The 13,869-nt window shown below is 44.9% G+C and overlaps 1 protein-coding gene across 2 annotated transcripts in view; it reads left to right on the top strand.

Moving 5' to 3' along the window:
• The window catches only part of atad3 (ATPase family AAA domain containing 3), a 50,783-nt gene extending 37,141 nt beyond the window's left edge, over positions 1-13,642 (top strand). Inside the window, exons 15-16 of one of the 2 annotated variants that reach the window (XM_085967079.1) lie at positions 637-745; positions 12,251-13,642. In XM_085967079.1, the coding sequence (XP_085823205.1) occupies positions 637-745; positions 12,251-12,292 (151 nt within the window). In that variant the 3' untranslated portion in view covers positions 12,293-13,642. Of the gene's footprint in view, positions 1-636; positions 746-10,914 lie in introns of both variants that reach the window. The other variant, XM_085967078.1, reaches the window with a different exon arrangement.
• The last annotated feature ends 227 nt before the right edge of the window (positions 13,643-13,869 follow it).

The following is a 13,869-nucleotide window of genomic DNA, read 5'->3' as shown; positions in this document are numbered from 1 at the left end:
AGCCAAATCCCACTACAGGACTTGAGCACATAATCTAGGCTGACACTCTATGCAGTATTGAGGGACTGCTGTATTGTCAGAGGTTCTGTCTTTCAGATGAGATGCGTTCAGGTAGACTGATAACCTCTCTTGGACCTATTTGAAGAGGAGGAGGAGGGTTGTTCTCCTTGTGCCCTGACTAGCATTCATCCCTTAACCATTGCAACCAAAACAGATTAACTGGTCATTCATCTCATTACTGTTTGTGGGACCTTCCTGTGTACAGATTTGCTGATGTGTTTTCCCCACATAACAGTGATGCTTAAAAAGTAATTCATTGGCTGTGAAGCGTTTTAGGATATGGAAAGTGCTATATAAATGTGAGTCCTTGTTTTATGGAGGCCCCACCCCCTAGTGTAAAGCTGTTTGTCTCCGTGTATAAACTGCACCCCTTGGCTTGAGGCACTCTGTCCCAGAATATACGCTGAATCCCCAGGCTTGACTGTCATAAGGCATGTGAAGGTGCCTTGTAGTGTTGAACATTGAGCGGTAGAAATGTCCACACGTCAATAGGTGAAAGTTGAACCTAAAGGGGTTCACTAGCCATGTACGCTTGTCATTTACAGCACCCAGTGACCATCTGATTCTGTTTCACAGGCGCCTGAAAGTGGCACAATTTGAATATGGCAAGAAATGCTCTGAGCTTGCAAAGGTGACTGAAGGGATGTCGGGCAGAGAGATTTCCAAACTCGGAGTGGCCTGGCAGGTACGGCTTTTATTTAATTCACATAATATCATTTGAATGCTCAATACCTGGGACTATGATAAATCTAATCAACATTTATAGAATGTCCACTTATTGTGGCGAGATCAGGAAAGGTGCATGAAAGTGGTTCATTCTCATTAAATAATCTGAACATTTCCCCTCCCTCAGTTGGAAAGTTTGTGTAGATATTCAATGAGTGTCTCTTTCAGGGTTACGCCATTGTTGGTCAACCCCTCGAATCCGGGTGACCAAGCGTTCGGTCTTCGAGGGCTGCACTTGGGGGGGGGAACCTGCTGAAATCCTCTGAGATGGTGCTGAAAACATTGACTTCCCCACCCCATCGGACCCTCTGGTTGTCCCAGCTGCAGCTTTTACTCCAGTTGATCTAGGTTATCGTCTGTGGGAACTTGGGGTGTGTGGTGTTTTATTCTCTCTCTATCTTAATGGATTTTGAAATGCTGAAAAATTCTGAGCCGGCTTTCTGTGAAATTGTATCCCTGGAAGATTTGACTGCATTTGGGAATTGGATTAAATACTTCAAAAAAAGAAATGTTTGCAGGGGAGTGGGACTAATTGGGTAGCTCTTTCAAAGATCCTGGTACAGTCGTGATGGGCTGAATGGTCTCCTGTGCTGTGTGATTTTATAAATACACTTGCTCTTTGCCAGTGGTGTAGGTAGGAATGGACGTTTGAGTGGGCCCCAACTTGCGCTGGACAGGCAATGACCAACGGCCTGACTGGGGTCATCGCCCCTATTTTTCAAGTAACATGGTATTTCCAAATTTGGTCACCCAAAGACGACTTGAGCTGCCAGATTGAAGGGAGCTGCCATCTGCAGCGAGTGAGATTGGAGCGTTGCTTCAGGCGGACCTGCGATCAGTTGGAACCTCTGGTTGTCCCAGTTGCAGCTTTTGCTCCAATTGATCTAGGTTATCGTCTCTGGGAACTTGGGGTGTGTGTGTGTGGGGAGGGGGGGGCTTGTGTCTGGTTTTATTCTCTCTCTCTGTCTTAATGAATTTTGAAAAATTCTGATCAGGTTTTCTGTGAAATTGTATCCCTGGAAGATTTGATTGCATTTGGGAATCGGATTAAATACTTCAAAAAAGAAATATTTGCAAGGGGTCAGATGCTGACACTCACCCACCCACCGACAGTGGGCGGGGCTGCAAAAGACCTGTCCCATCATTCAGCCCAACCCTCCCGGTACCTCAGGCCCCAGTTCTGGTTCCTGCCACTGAGTTGGTGTGATGGCAAAATTCATCCCCCCCAGCCAGCAACCTCAAAAGGTTCCACTCTCAGCGTGCACAGGGCAGGTCCAGAGTCTAGTTAAGTCTGCTACATATTTGGGTGGGCCTGGGTGCTAATTGGGTGGGCCATGGCCCACTTGTGGCTACCTCACTGATCTTCAGCTTGATGCTAACCCCCATGAAGTGGGAGATGGCAGTGAGGTGGAGAAAGTTGACTGAAGCTCAGTGCCTGTCTGCATTCAATGCTTGGAATGTAATCAGTTTGCTGTCTGGATGTTTGTTCCTTTTAAAGGCATTTGCATTTGACCCATTATACCTTTAGGGTCGCAGCAAATGCAACCTCCATATCGGGCTAGCACTCTGATTCTCGAGGCTTGGCTCGCTCCAGCATTGATCTGTTAAACGGCTTCATGTGTACTGTCAATGGTGTGGGGGTTTTTTTCCAGTTGTACTTCCTGTGCCTAGTCCCCAAGAGGTGCTCACTCTCCCAGGTTAATTGTGATTAGAACAGATGGGCTTTTTCAGCATTGTTACTGCATTGGCTGCTGCTGCACATTCTCTCCCTGGTACTGTACATGGTTTTTTTTTATGGAAACTGTTTTGTTTCCTCCTGACTGCTGTTAAATCTAGTATCCTATGTAAATAGGTACTGGTTATTTTTTTTCCCTGTAGGTGAGAGCGAGCTTCTGGCTGCTTCTCGATTTAACAAGATTTTTATACCTGATTGAATTCTTGCTCACACAGCACCTTGGATTCTTAACTCTTTCCCAGCTTTGTTATTCCAACTGTATATTTACAGCTGACATTTGCTGCATTTAATGGAAATTATTGACTTGGGTCTGAAAATAGCAGGATATTCACAGATGTCTTTTAGGGAAAGCCCATTAGTCCTGAGAGACCAGTGCTTACTCCAGGTGAAGAATTACAGTTTCACGTGCCTATTCGACTGAGTTTACCCAGACACTTAGATTATGTGGAAGCCCCAACTACAAGTCTGACGGAGGCTAAGGTTATTGGCTCTGCAGGTATGCATGATTGACGGTATCTGAATTCTAAGTAGATCTAGTCAACACCTCCCCAGGGAATGAGAGCGACAGAACCTTGAAGGCAGTCTGGGCACAGCCAGGCTGTGACTTTTGGGTTTTTTGCTCCATTGGCCAGGAAGGCTGTGCTGATGTATACTGACAGGCTTTGGGTAAAAAAAAAAGCAAGGAGGCAAGGGGCCTACAAACTGGCCTCGACAGCCATGTCTCTTTAGTTAAATTGAGCCACAAGATGATGATAAATCTTTTAAAATGAGCGAAATAGTTAAACTGATGAAGTTGAGTTTGTTCAGTGTTACTGACAGGATCTTTGTGTAGAGTGTGCTGTTATCAGGCTCTGCGTTGGAGGAGTACGGGTGTTGAGTAGGATCAAAGCAGAAGCAAATGACTGACCAGATCCTGACTTACAGAAGTGAACAGGCTGCAGTGGCTTCAGGTTTTTGCTTTTATTACCCATTCTGCTCATTAAGCAGAGACTCGGTCAACTTTAGCGTGCTGCAGACATTAGACAAATTGGATGTTCATCTGAGCAGATGGTGTCTGATCCATACTGGGGTTATTTGCTTGACAGTGAAAAGAAAGAAAGACTTGTATTTATATAGCACCTTTCACGACCACCAGACGTCCCAAAACTCTTTACAGCCAATGATATACTTTTTGAAGTGTAGTCACTGTTGTAATGTAGGGAACGCAGCAGCCAATTTGTGCACAGCAAGCTCCCACAAACAGCAATGTAATAATGACCGTTACATCGGATATACGGCACAGAAACAGGCCATTCAACCCAACCATGTCCATGCTGGTGTTTATGCTCCACTCGAGCCTCCTCCCGTCTTTCCTCATCTAACTCAATCAGCATAACCCTCTATTCCCTTCTCCCTCATGCTTATCTAATCGCCCCTTAAATGCATCGATACTATTCGCTTCAACCACTCCCTGTGGTAGCGAGTTCCACATTCTCACCACTCTCTGGGTAAAGAAGTTTCTTCTGAATTCCCTATTTGATTTTTTGGTGACTATCTTATATTGATGGCCTCTAGTTTTGCTCTTCCCCACAAGTGGAAACATTCTCTCTCTATCCACTCTATCAAAACCTTTCATAATTTTAAAGACCTCTATTAGGTCACCCTCAGCCTTCTCTTTTCAAGAGAAAAGAGACCCAGCCTGTTCATTTCTTTCCTGATAGGTATACCCTTGCATTTCTGGTATCATCCTTGTAAATCTTCTCTGCACCCTCTCCAGTGCCTCCACATCCTTTTTATAATATGGCAACCAGAACTGTACACAGTACTCCAAGTGTGGTCTAACCAAGGTTCGATACAGGTTTAGCATAACTTCACTACTTTTCAATTCTATCCCTCTAGAAATAAACCCTAGTGCTTGGTTTGCTTTTTTTAATGGCCTTGTTAACCTGTGTCGATACTTTTTAGTGATTTGTGTATTTGTACTCCGAGATCCCTTTTTTCCTCTACCCCATTTAGATTCTTATTTTCCAAGTAATAAGTGACCTCCCTATTTTTCTTGCCAAAATGTAATACCTCACATTTATCTGTGTTGAATTTCATTTGCCAATTATATAGCCATTCTGCAAGTTTATTAATGTCATCTTGTAATTTGTTGTCGTCCTCCTCAATATTGGCTATCTCCCCCAATTTTGTGTTGTCCGCAAATTTAGAAATTGTGTTTTTGATTCCAAAGTCTAAATCGTTAATATAAATTGTGAACACCAGTGGTCCAGCACTAATCCTTGTGGAACACCACTTCCCACCTTTCAACACTCTGACTAGCTACCCTTTACCCCTATTCTCTGTTTTCTGTCTTGAAGCCAGCTAGCTATCCATTCTGCTACTTGTCCCCTGACTCCGCATTCCCTGTCCTTAGTCATTAGTCTATTATGTGGTACCTTAACGAAGGCCTTTTTATATAAATAAAAAAAAAATTAAAAAAAATAAAAAAATAATAATAATAAATAAATAAATAAATAAATAAATAATCTAGATAAATTACATCTACTGCATTACCCTTGTCTACTTTCTGTTACCTCTTCAAAAAATTCAATTAGGTTGGTCAAGCAAGACTTTCCCTTTTGAAATCCACGCTGACTATTCATTATTATATTTTTTGTTTCTAGATGTTCTTCTATTTTCTCCTTTAGAAGGGATTCCATTATTTTTCCTACCACCGATGTTAAGCTGACTGGCCTATAGCTCCCTGGACATGTTGTATCTCCCTTCTTAAATATGGGTATTACGTTAGCTATCCGCCAGTCCTCCAGCACTACACCTTTTTCCTAACGAATTACTAAATATGTATAGTAATGCCTCTGTTATCTCTTCCCTAGATACTTTTAAAATGCGCGGATGTAATCCGTCCAGACCAGGGGTTTTATCCTCTGAGTTTCATTAGTTTATTTAGTATATCTCCTCGTTTTATTTTAAATGCGGTTGACTCATTACTAATCTCATCATCTGATGTCATCTCCACCTGTTCTATCTCCCTGGTAAATACTGAAGCAAAGTAATTATTTAACATCTCTGCCATCTCGCTATCGTTACCTGTGGTATTATCATCTCCATCCTTAAGTGGGCCTATTCCCATCCCGACCTTCCTTTTTTAAAAATTTATGTGCCTGTAAAATATTTTACTATTTTGTTTTATGTTCCTTGATAATTTAATTTCATAGTTCCTCTTTGCCTTCCTAATTTTTTTGACTTCTCTCCTAATCCCTTCATATTCTCTCTCATCATGCTCTCCCCTGCTGTCCATGTACTTAATGTAGGCCTCTTTCCTTGCCCTCAAATTTTCCCTTATAGCTTTATTAATCCACAGATAATCTGTTACTTTAGATGTTGATTGAGGGATAAATATTGGCCAGGACACTGGGAATAACTTTCCTACTCTTCTTCGAAATAGTGCCACGGGATCTTTTACGTCCACTTAAGAGGACAGACAGGGCCTCGGTTTAACGTCTTATCCGAAAGACACACCTCCGACAGTGCAGCACTCTCTCGGCACTGCACTGGAGTATCAACCCAGATTTTTGTGCTCAAGTCTCTGGAGTGGGACTTGAACCCACAACCTTCTGACTCCGAGGCGAGAGTGCTGCCCACTGAGCCACCACTGACACTGGTGAAGGATTTTTTAAAGCTTAAAAAGCGAGCATGCACACACATACTTCGTTTTTGCATCATGAAGGAAAGAATTGCATTTATATAGTGCCTTTCACATCCGCTGGACTTCTCAAAACACCTTGCACATCAAAAGTACTTAATTACTGTAATCACTTGTAGGCCAGGGCGATGAGATAAATGACAAGTTAGTCTGTTGAATTGAGGGAGAACTCCCCACCTCTTCTTCACATAGTAGCATGGGATCTCTCATCTCCACCTAAGTAGGCAGACAGGGCTTCAATTTAATGTCTCATCTGCAAGATGGAACGTCCAGCAGTGAAGTATTCCGTCAGCGCTGCACTGAAGTGTCAGCCTAGATTATGTGCTCATCCTGGAGTGGAGCTTGAACCCATGACTTTCTGACTCGGGTGAGAGTGCTATCATTGAGCCAACTTGACACTCTCTGTAAAGAAAAACCTACTATTCATCCATAAGCCGGGTTAACAATGCTTCTTGCATTCTGACCCAGTGCGACTGACTGCTCAAGAAGATGGCTAACTAGTGATTTCCCTCCTTCAGATAGGAGTAAGCAACATCTCTCTGGCTCCAAGAGCTGGGCACCAAGGTGATCCTCTCCAGCAGATACAGTAATCTAATACCTGAGCCAGGCAGGGCCCACAGTTCTCCAGTCTTGAGCAGTGAGAGGCCAGGACTCTGGCATTTAGCCTGTGTGACATTCATTGGGCAAAAATATAGATATTTTTATTTTATTAGCTTTTGACTTCAATTTAGTTACTATTAGCTGTACAATATTCGGAACTGTTTAAACTGGTTTATTTGCTGCAGTACCTGTGGGCTCGTTTGAGTTGGTAATAGATTGATTACTAATTGATTGTTTAAGTGGACAATGTTTAAGTGGACAATATTATTGGATGATTTTAACTATCCCAAGATAGATTGGAAGTAAGGTATTGCGTGTGGGGAAGCTTTTTAGGATGCATCCAGGACTGCTTTCCTAGATCAGCATGTTTCTTGTCCAACAAAGAAAGAAGCATTGCTTGCTTTTTAGTTCTGGGAAATGGACTGGGTGAATAACTGATGTGGGAGTTGGGGAACAATTGGGAATTATCAGCCATAACACAGGTTTAATATGAAAATAGAAAAGGATAACCATCATCATAGCTTGTCGCTCCGACACCACAGCCAGGCTCTAACATGGTCAACAACACCCAGCCATAGAGCAATATTCCAAACTTGATACGAGTGGGAAGGCTGAATTCAACCCCAAAAGATAGTTATTTCCTTAACATACGCACATATATATGCCCTTTTACTTGGTGACTCAACAGTATTGTCTGAAAGCGGCTAGACAGTCTGCAGAACCAGCCACACTCAAAGGCTGGTGACATGCACTCACTCACCGAGTGTTTGAACATCCAGTATTTTAGAATTGTCAACACTATAATTCCCACTGGCAGGTGTTGGCATTTTTCAAGAAATGTCGGCCTGTGCAGATTCTGTGAAATGCTGTGCTTACTGGATGTTGCGCAAGCCAAAGTCTGTAAGCGCTCATGCCTGACGCATCCGCATCTTATCCTGACGTCAGCACCAGAATGACTGCTCATTGCCATTTCTCCAGCTCCTTAATGTCCTGTAATTAACCAAATACTGAGGAGTCTCAGTCAGCATCTGTGTTCTCACTGCCAGTTTGGGGAAACAGTTGAATTGACCAATCTGTTTATAAACACATCACAAAGGCAACGGTTTTAATAATGGATAATGTGACTTCTGAAACAGTTTTTCATTTAGAGTTATCGTCCTGGTTATTTTTCTAAATTTGGTCCACTTAATGTGTTATTTTTGAGGCAGAGGGAGAACAGATGAAGGGTTGTTCTGCACAGCTGTGATTTCTTTCCCTATACCTGACTTTGTTTTAAAGAAATGCTGGATATGAGTACAATGCAGATGGGTGGACCAGGGATCTGAGGGAAAGGGGATTGAACTGATGGGAATTGAGGTAATGAATGTGGTGTTGGTGAATATCTTGACTATAAAATCTATCTCAATAATTTGTCAAATCTGTTCCTAACTGAAGTGGCTCCATTCAGTTTTAAATGCACATATTGATGCACTGTCTGCAGATGTAATTAAAGCTGTAAATCCTGCAGCATTTAGACACAGGCACTGATGTGATGGATAAACTAGACTTTCATTGAACTGATCTCCATGTACTTAGCTTTGGTTCCAGCATCAGCTGAAGCAAATGTGTGTTTCAAATGGTGTCTGGCAGTGTGTGAATGCGCACCACCCAGTGGGGTACCGAGCCATGCAGTGTGTGAATACACAGCCCAGTGTGGTACTGAGCCATGCAGTGTGTGAATGCACCGTCCAGTGGGGTACTGAGCCATGCAGTGTGTGAATGCACCGTCCAGTGGGGTACTGAGCCATGCAGTGTGTGAATGCACCGTCCAGTGGGGTACTGAGCCATGCAGTGTGTGAATGCACCGTCCAGTGGGGTACTGAGCCATGCAGTGTGTGAATGCACCGTCCAGTGGGGTACTGAGCCATGCAGTGTGTGAATACACAGCCCAGTGTGGTACTGAGCCATGCAGTGTGTGAATGCACCGTCCAGTGGGGTACTGAGCCATGCAGTGTGTGAATGCACCGTCCAGTGGGGTACTGAGCCATGCAGTGTGTGAATACACCGTCCAGTGGGGTACTGAGCCATGCAGTGTGTGAATACACAGCCCAGTGTGGTACTGAGCCATGCAGTGTGTGAATGCACCGTCCAGTGGGGTACTGAGCCATGCAGTGTGTGAATACACCGTCCAGTGGGGTACTGAGCCATGCAGTGTGTGAATGCACCGTCCAGTGGGGTACTGAGCCATGCAGTGTGTGAATGCACCGTCCAGTGGGGTACTGAGCCATGCAGTGTGTGAATGCACCGTCCAGTGGGGTACTGAGCCATGCAGTGTGTGAATGCACCGTCCAGTGGGGTACTGAGCCATGCAGTGTGTGAATGCGCAGTCCAGTGTGGTACTGAGCCATGCAGTGTGTGACTGCACCGTCCAGTGGGGTACTGAGCCATGCAGTGTGTGAATGCACCGTCCAGTGGGGTACTGAGCCATGCAGTGTGTGAATGCGCAGTCCAGTGTGGTACTGAGCCATGCAGTGTGTGAATGCACCGTCCAGTGGGGTACTGAGCCATGCAGTGTGTGAATACACAGCCCAGTGTGGTACTGAGCCATGCAGTGTGTGAATGCGCAGTCCAGTGGGGTACTGAGCCATGCAGTGTGTGAATGCACCGTCCAGTGGGGTACTGAGCCATGCAGTGTGTGAATGCGCAGTCCAGTGGGGTACTGAGCCATGCAGTGTGTGAATGCACCGTCCAGTGGGGTACTGAGCCATGCAGTGTGTGAATGCGCAGTCCAGTGGGGTACTGAGCCATGCAGTGTGCGAATGCGCAGTCCAGTGGGGTACTGAGCCATGCAGTGTGTGAATGCACCGTCCAGTGGGGTACTGAGCCATGCAGTGTGTGAATGCACCGTCCAGTGGGGTACTGAGCCATGCAGTGTGTGAATGCACCGTCCAGTGGGGTACTCAGCCATGCTGGAAAGTCTGTGTATGAGGATATGATTAGGCTGGAATCGATGCCCTCCATAGTCTTAATGGCCTGCAGTGAAGGTTCACTTATGAAGAATGGCCATTCGGGCAAGGTCTCCAAGGTGCTTGTGGAACTGGTCCCCAACATTACTCCTTGCCTCTGGGAAAGGATGGGAGAGAAAGACAAGTCTGTGAATGTCGGCCCAGCAGAGCTCCACTCGGCCAGAGCTCGTGACTGTGGGTCCATCACTTCAGTGTACCCGTGTGTCCTGGGAGTGGGCAGTTTCTGGCTTTCAGCTGCTCGTGGGCTGTTAACATTTTGTAGAGCATCAACTGCAGGTGACTGACTCCACTCTGCCTATTGAACATACCTCTTCTCAGTGGGCTCTGGAACACTGACCCAAACCAAGCAGCTGATGCAGGCAATGGGTGGTGAGCAGTTCCCTCAGAGGGAGGGAATTGAGAAGCAGTCAGGCTAGCGGGTGTCCAGCGTCACTGTGACCAGCTGCCAGTCTGACATGAAGGGAATAAAGAGTCGAGCCTTTCACTTTCATCAGACTGCATCATCAGACCCCTCCCCCGTCCCCCCATTTCTGTCCACCCCTATTCTAGGTGCTTTCCAGCACCTCTCCCAGACTCAAGTTTATCTTTATTGGTCAGAAATGTGGGAATGTTGGGCATGTTCCCACTTAGTGCTCTCCCTTAAACCCTAAAGAAACAAACTAGCTCTCCTTGGAACTTTGAACATTGGTTCCCTCCGGCCTGTCTGTTTGTTTGAATCCAGTTGCCTCTGGTCCTTTGCTTTCACTGACGGTGGAGTGGATGGTAACTCCCTAGCCTGTTAGCACTGGCATGCTTTGCCTTTACTCTGCTCAGCTCTGATTCACTTGTTTAAAAACAGAACGCAGTGGGGTGAACAGAAGCAGGAAATAAATCAGTTCTTAAACTGTCTGAAAATAAGGCTTCCTTCTAATAAATCTCACATCTGAAGCTTGTTTGTGATTTGTCCCAGAGACACTGTCTGGAGAAAGTCCTCGTCCAGCAGGCGATCCCTTTTTAAAAAAAAATCTTGTTGGGTTTCACTTTTCGTGCCCGCGCGGTTGATGTGATCGGAGTCTGTGTGTGTTCTCAGTAACAGATCTGCTTGTCCTCTTCCTGCTGTGCAGGCTGCGGCATACGCCTCCGAAGATGGTGTCCTGACTGAAGCAATGATCAATTCCAGGGTGGCCGATGCAATTCGACAGCACAAGCAGAAAATGGAGTGGCTGAAGAACGAGGACAGAGGGAAGACTGCAGGCATTCAGCATCTTATGCCGCCCCTTCCAGAGGGCACGCCGGTGTGAGTGTCCTGCAGAGCAGTGTCTGCACCCTACAACTGGGCTGAGAAACCCTGAATTGAACTGACCTGCACCAACGTAAAATGTGCACGAGTATACACTGTCCAGTTTCTAGGATTATTCACTTCTGACTGTCCAGTGGTGCGAGCAGCTTCGCACGTGACTCCTACCCAGACAGCAGTCGGTTCATGTCCTGTCGGGCCTCCAGCTCGCACTCAGTCGGACGGTTTTCGTCTGTACATTTTGTAACCAGTAGAATGCAGCTTGTTAATGAGAGGAGACTTGAAATGGCATTTCTGTCAGTCTCAGTCTGTCGCAGCAGCTGTGATGTCTGTGTGTCCCGTGTCATTCAACCCCTCGCAGCTGCCGAGTATTGAGTGTGGCCAGCCTGTGCTGGAAGGAAAGTGTGATGGTGAACTCTGTGCAGTTTAAGTATCCGTGTCTAGAAGATGTTTTGCGTTGGTGTGGTTTGGTCCTGGGTTCCTCGACTCCAAGCACTGGCCATGTGCTGATCTGTAATCTACAGTTGGATTCATCATGTTCGAGACCGAATCCCTTATTGCCCGCCTACCTCAAATGTATTTCTTGAAATGAACATTTCCGCTCATTTTTCAACAGCGATTCCCACAGATCACGGGGATTCACTGCCATCGTGCATCGGTGGTGAGTGAGCAATCGTTGGTTTGCAACTGAACAGGTCACTGAGCTAAGTTTTACTGTGATGAGAAATTAAAACCACTGTATAACAGTTACTGAACTTTACAAATAAAGTGGGAGTGAGGACTGCCAGGCAGAGTCGAACTCTGTTTCCCCTGGTCAAATGTTAATCCCATGTGACATGTGGACTTTGATGCGGGCTGCGTGGAATTAATGAGACTGCTGGCTGGGTGGGCCCTTTACATCGGTCCTGTTTGTCTCCTCCCCAAGTGGATGACCAGTAACTCCACTAAACATGCGATTCTGGAATTCCCGTAAGTGGGATTGGTGGGGACAGGTTACCAGCTGGCTTCTTATTTATCCCTTTGCGCGGGAGCATCAAAATAAGAGCCAAAACCTGAGATTTTTAATCTTGTTAAATTTAATTAAATGGAATTAAATGCTAATTTGATTTATCCCATTTCTACTTCTAATAATTTTGAAAATTTCCAATTTTTTGTTGTTGCAGAAATTCCTTTTGCAGGCAAGCTGTGCATGTTCTGGGAAGTGAAAATTGCACTTGGGCCTCAAAGGGTTAAAACGTGGTTCCGCACTGACCCAAAGGCAATACTGGCTGCATTGGATTAGAGCCACTTTCGATTGATTTTAAATAAAATGTTAACTTAAAACTGTCCAATAACATGGTGAGAAATCCCGTTACAATTTTTCTCATTCCCATCCCTCTCCCCAGAAATTCTTATCCAACCTGTTCCATGTGTCTCTGAAGTTATCTGTTTAATAAAGGATCGTGGTGTGGCACTGAGAGCCCTCTGACCCCTTCATTGGGAGAAGGTTTTAGGTGGTACTTGAGCACTGGTGCTAAAGTTGAATGAGGAAAGCCAAGTCTTGGGCTACTTTTCCGAGTGAAGATGCACTTTGCCCACTTTCCTTCCATGTTGGGGGTGAAAGGTTTGAGTCAGCTGTCAGATCTCCAAAGCTTTCTTCCCAGACTGTTATATAAAAAAAAATACTGGTGCCTTGTATCTGTTCTGCGCAGCCCAAGCTATTGACATAAATAAAACAAAAGGATTGATTTTAAACCCGAGAAGGAGGCTCTCTCCTGATGCGCTGATACCTACAGTCCATGTCCAGAATTGGTTTACATAGAGTGGGGTGGGAGGGCTAGCAATGGGGTCGGCCTGGTGCCAAACGCAGGGTCTTGGTGGTTTCCTCACTCCCGCTCCCTCGTCCCTTTTTGTTTCAGATGATGACTACACATCCTATTTGTGGATGTTGAGCTACACACACACACAGGGGAATTGCAATGTTAATTATTATGTGTTATTCATCTGACTCTCGTATCACATGATTTAAAATGGTAAAGCCTAAACCTCCTCTAAAAGCCTGGTCCATAAGACCTGTAGACTCGTGAGGTTTCTCATCTAAAATACGATCAACAAAAATCAAATGACCTTTTAGCCCTCCAGTAGTGTCCCTCATCTCTCTGTCCCTGGAATGTTCAGCGTCCCTCTCCCTAAAGTGGCTGCAGGGCGACCGGTGCTGAGTCGCTGTTTAAAGACCGTGTTTGGTGAACTTTGCTGAAAGATTGAAGTGAAAGTAGCAGTTGTACTTTGAATTATGTTTGGGCAAGTGGGGTTTCCGGTCTGCCGTATATATTTTATAATAATTCTCTGAATAATCCATTAATTGTTGAAATGACCTTTGTGATTTTACAGTCTGGAAAGCCTGAGTTTCCTTTTGTACATTTATTTTAAGTTGAGCAGAATCACCAAGTTTTTTTAAAACTTATCATCACTATATTCCGAACATGGAATGATTACAATTTGATAAATCCTTTTTTATTGGATTAAACATGTAAATCCTGCTTTATCTAATAAACTGAGATTATAAGATGTTAGAATCAGCCAAATGGAAAATGGTTTATTTTGCAAGAAAAAACCCACAGGTCGAGTTGTAGATGCTCATCAACGTACGGAATGTTACTGCTAAATATGGAATCTCTTATTTAATGCGGATTGTGTCAGCGCGGGTTAGATACAAAGTTAAGCTTCCCCCAGGTAGGGTACAGCAAGGATTAAATACAGATTAAAGCTCCTCTGCACTGCGCCCACTGTCAGCGGGATTCAT

Source organism: Somniosus microcephalus, chromosome 25 (assembly GCF_052327205.1).
Source record: "Somniosus microcephalus isolate GS21.2 chromosome 25, FLI_Smic_1.0, whole genome shotgun sequence".
Lineage (NCBI taxonomy): Eukaryota > Metazoa > Chordata > Chondrichthyes > Squaliformes > Somniosidae > Somniosus > Somniosus microcephalus.
The sequence above is the reverse complement of the archived record's forward strand: the minus strand, read 5'-3'. Positions and strand labels throughout refer to the sequence as shown.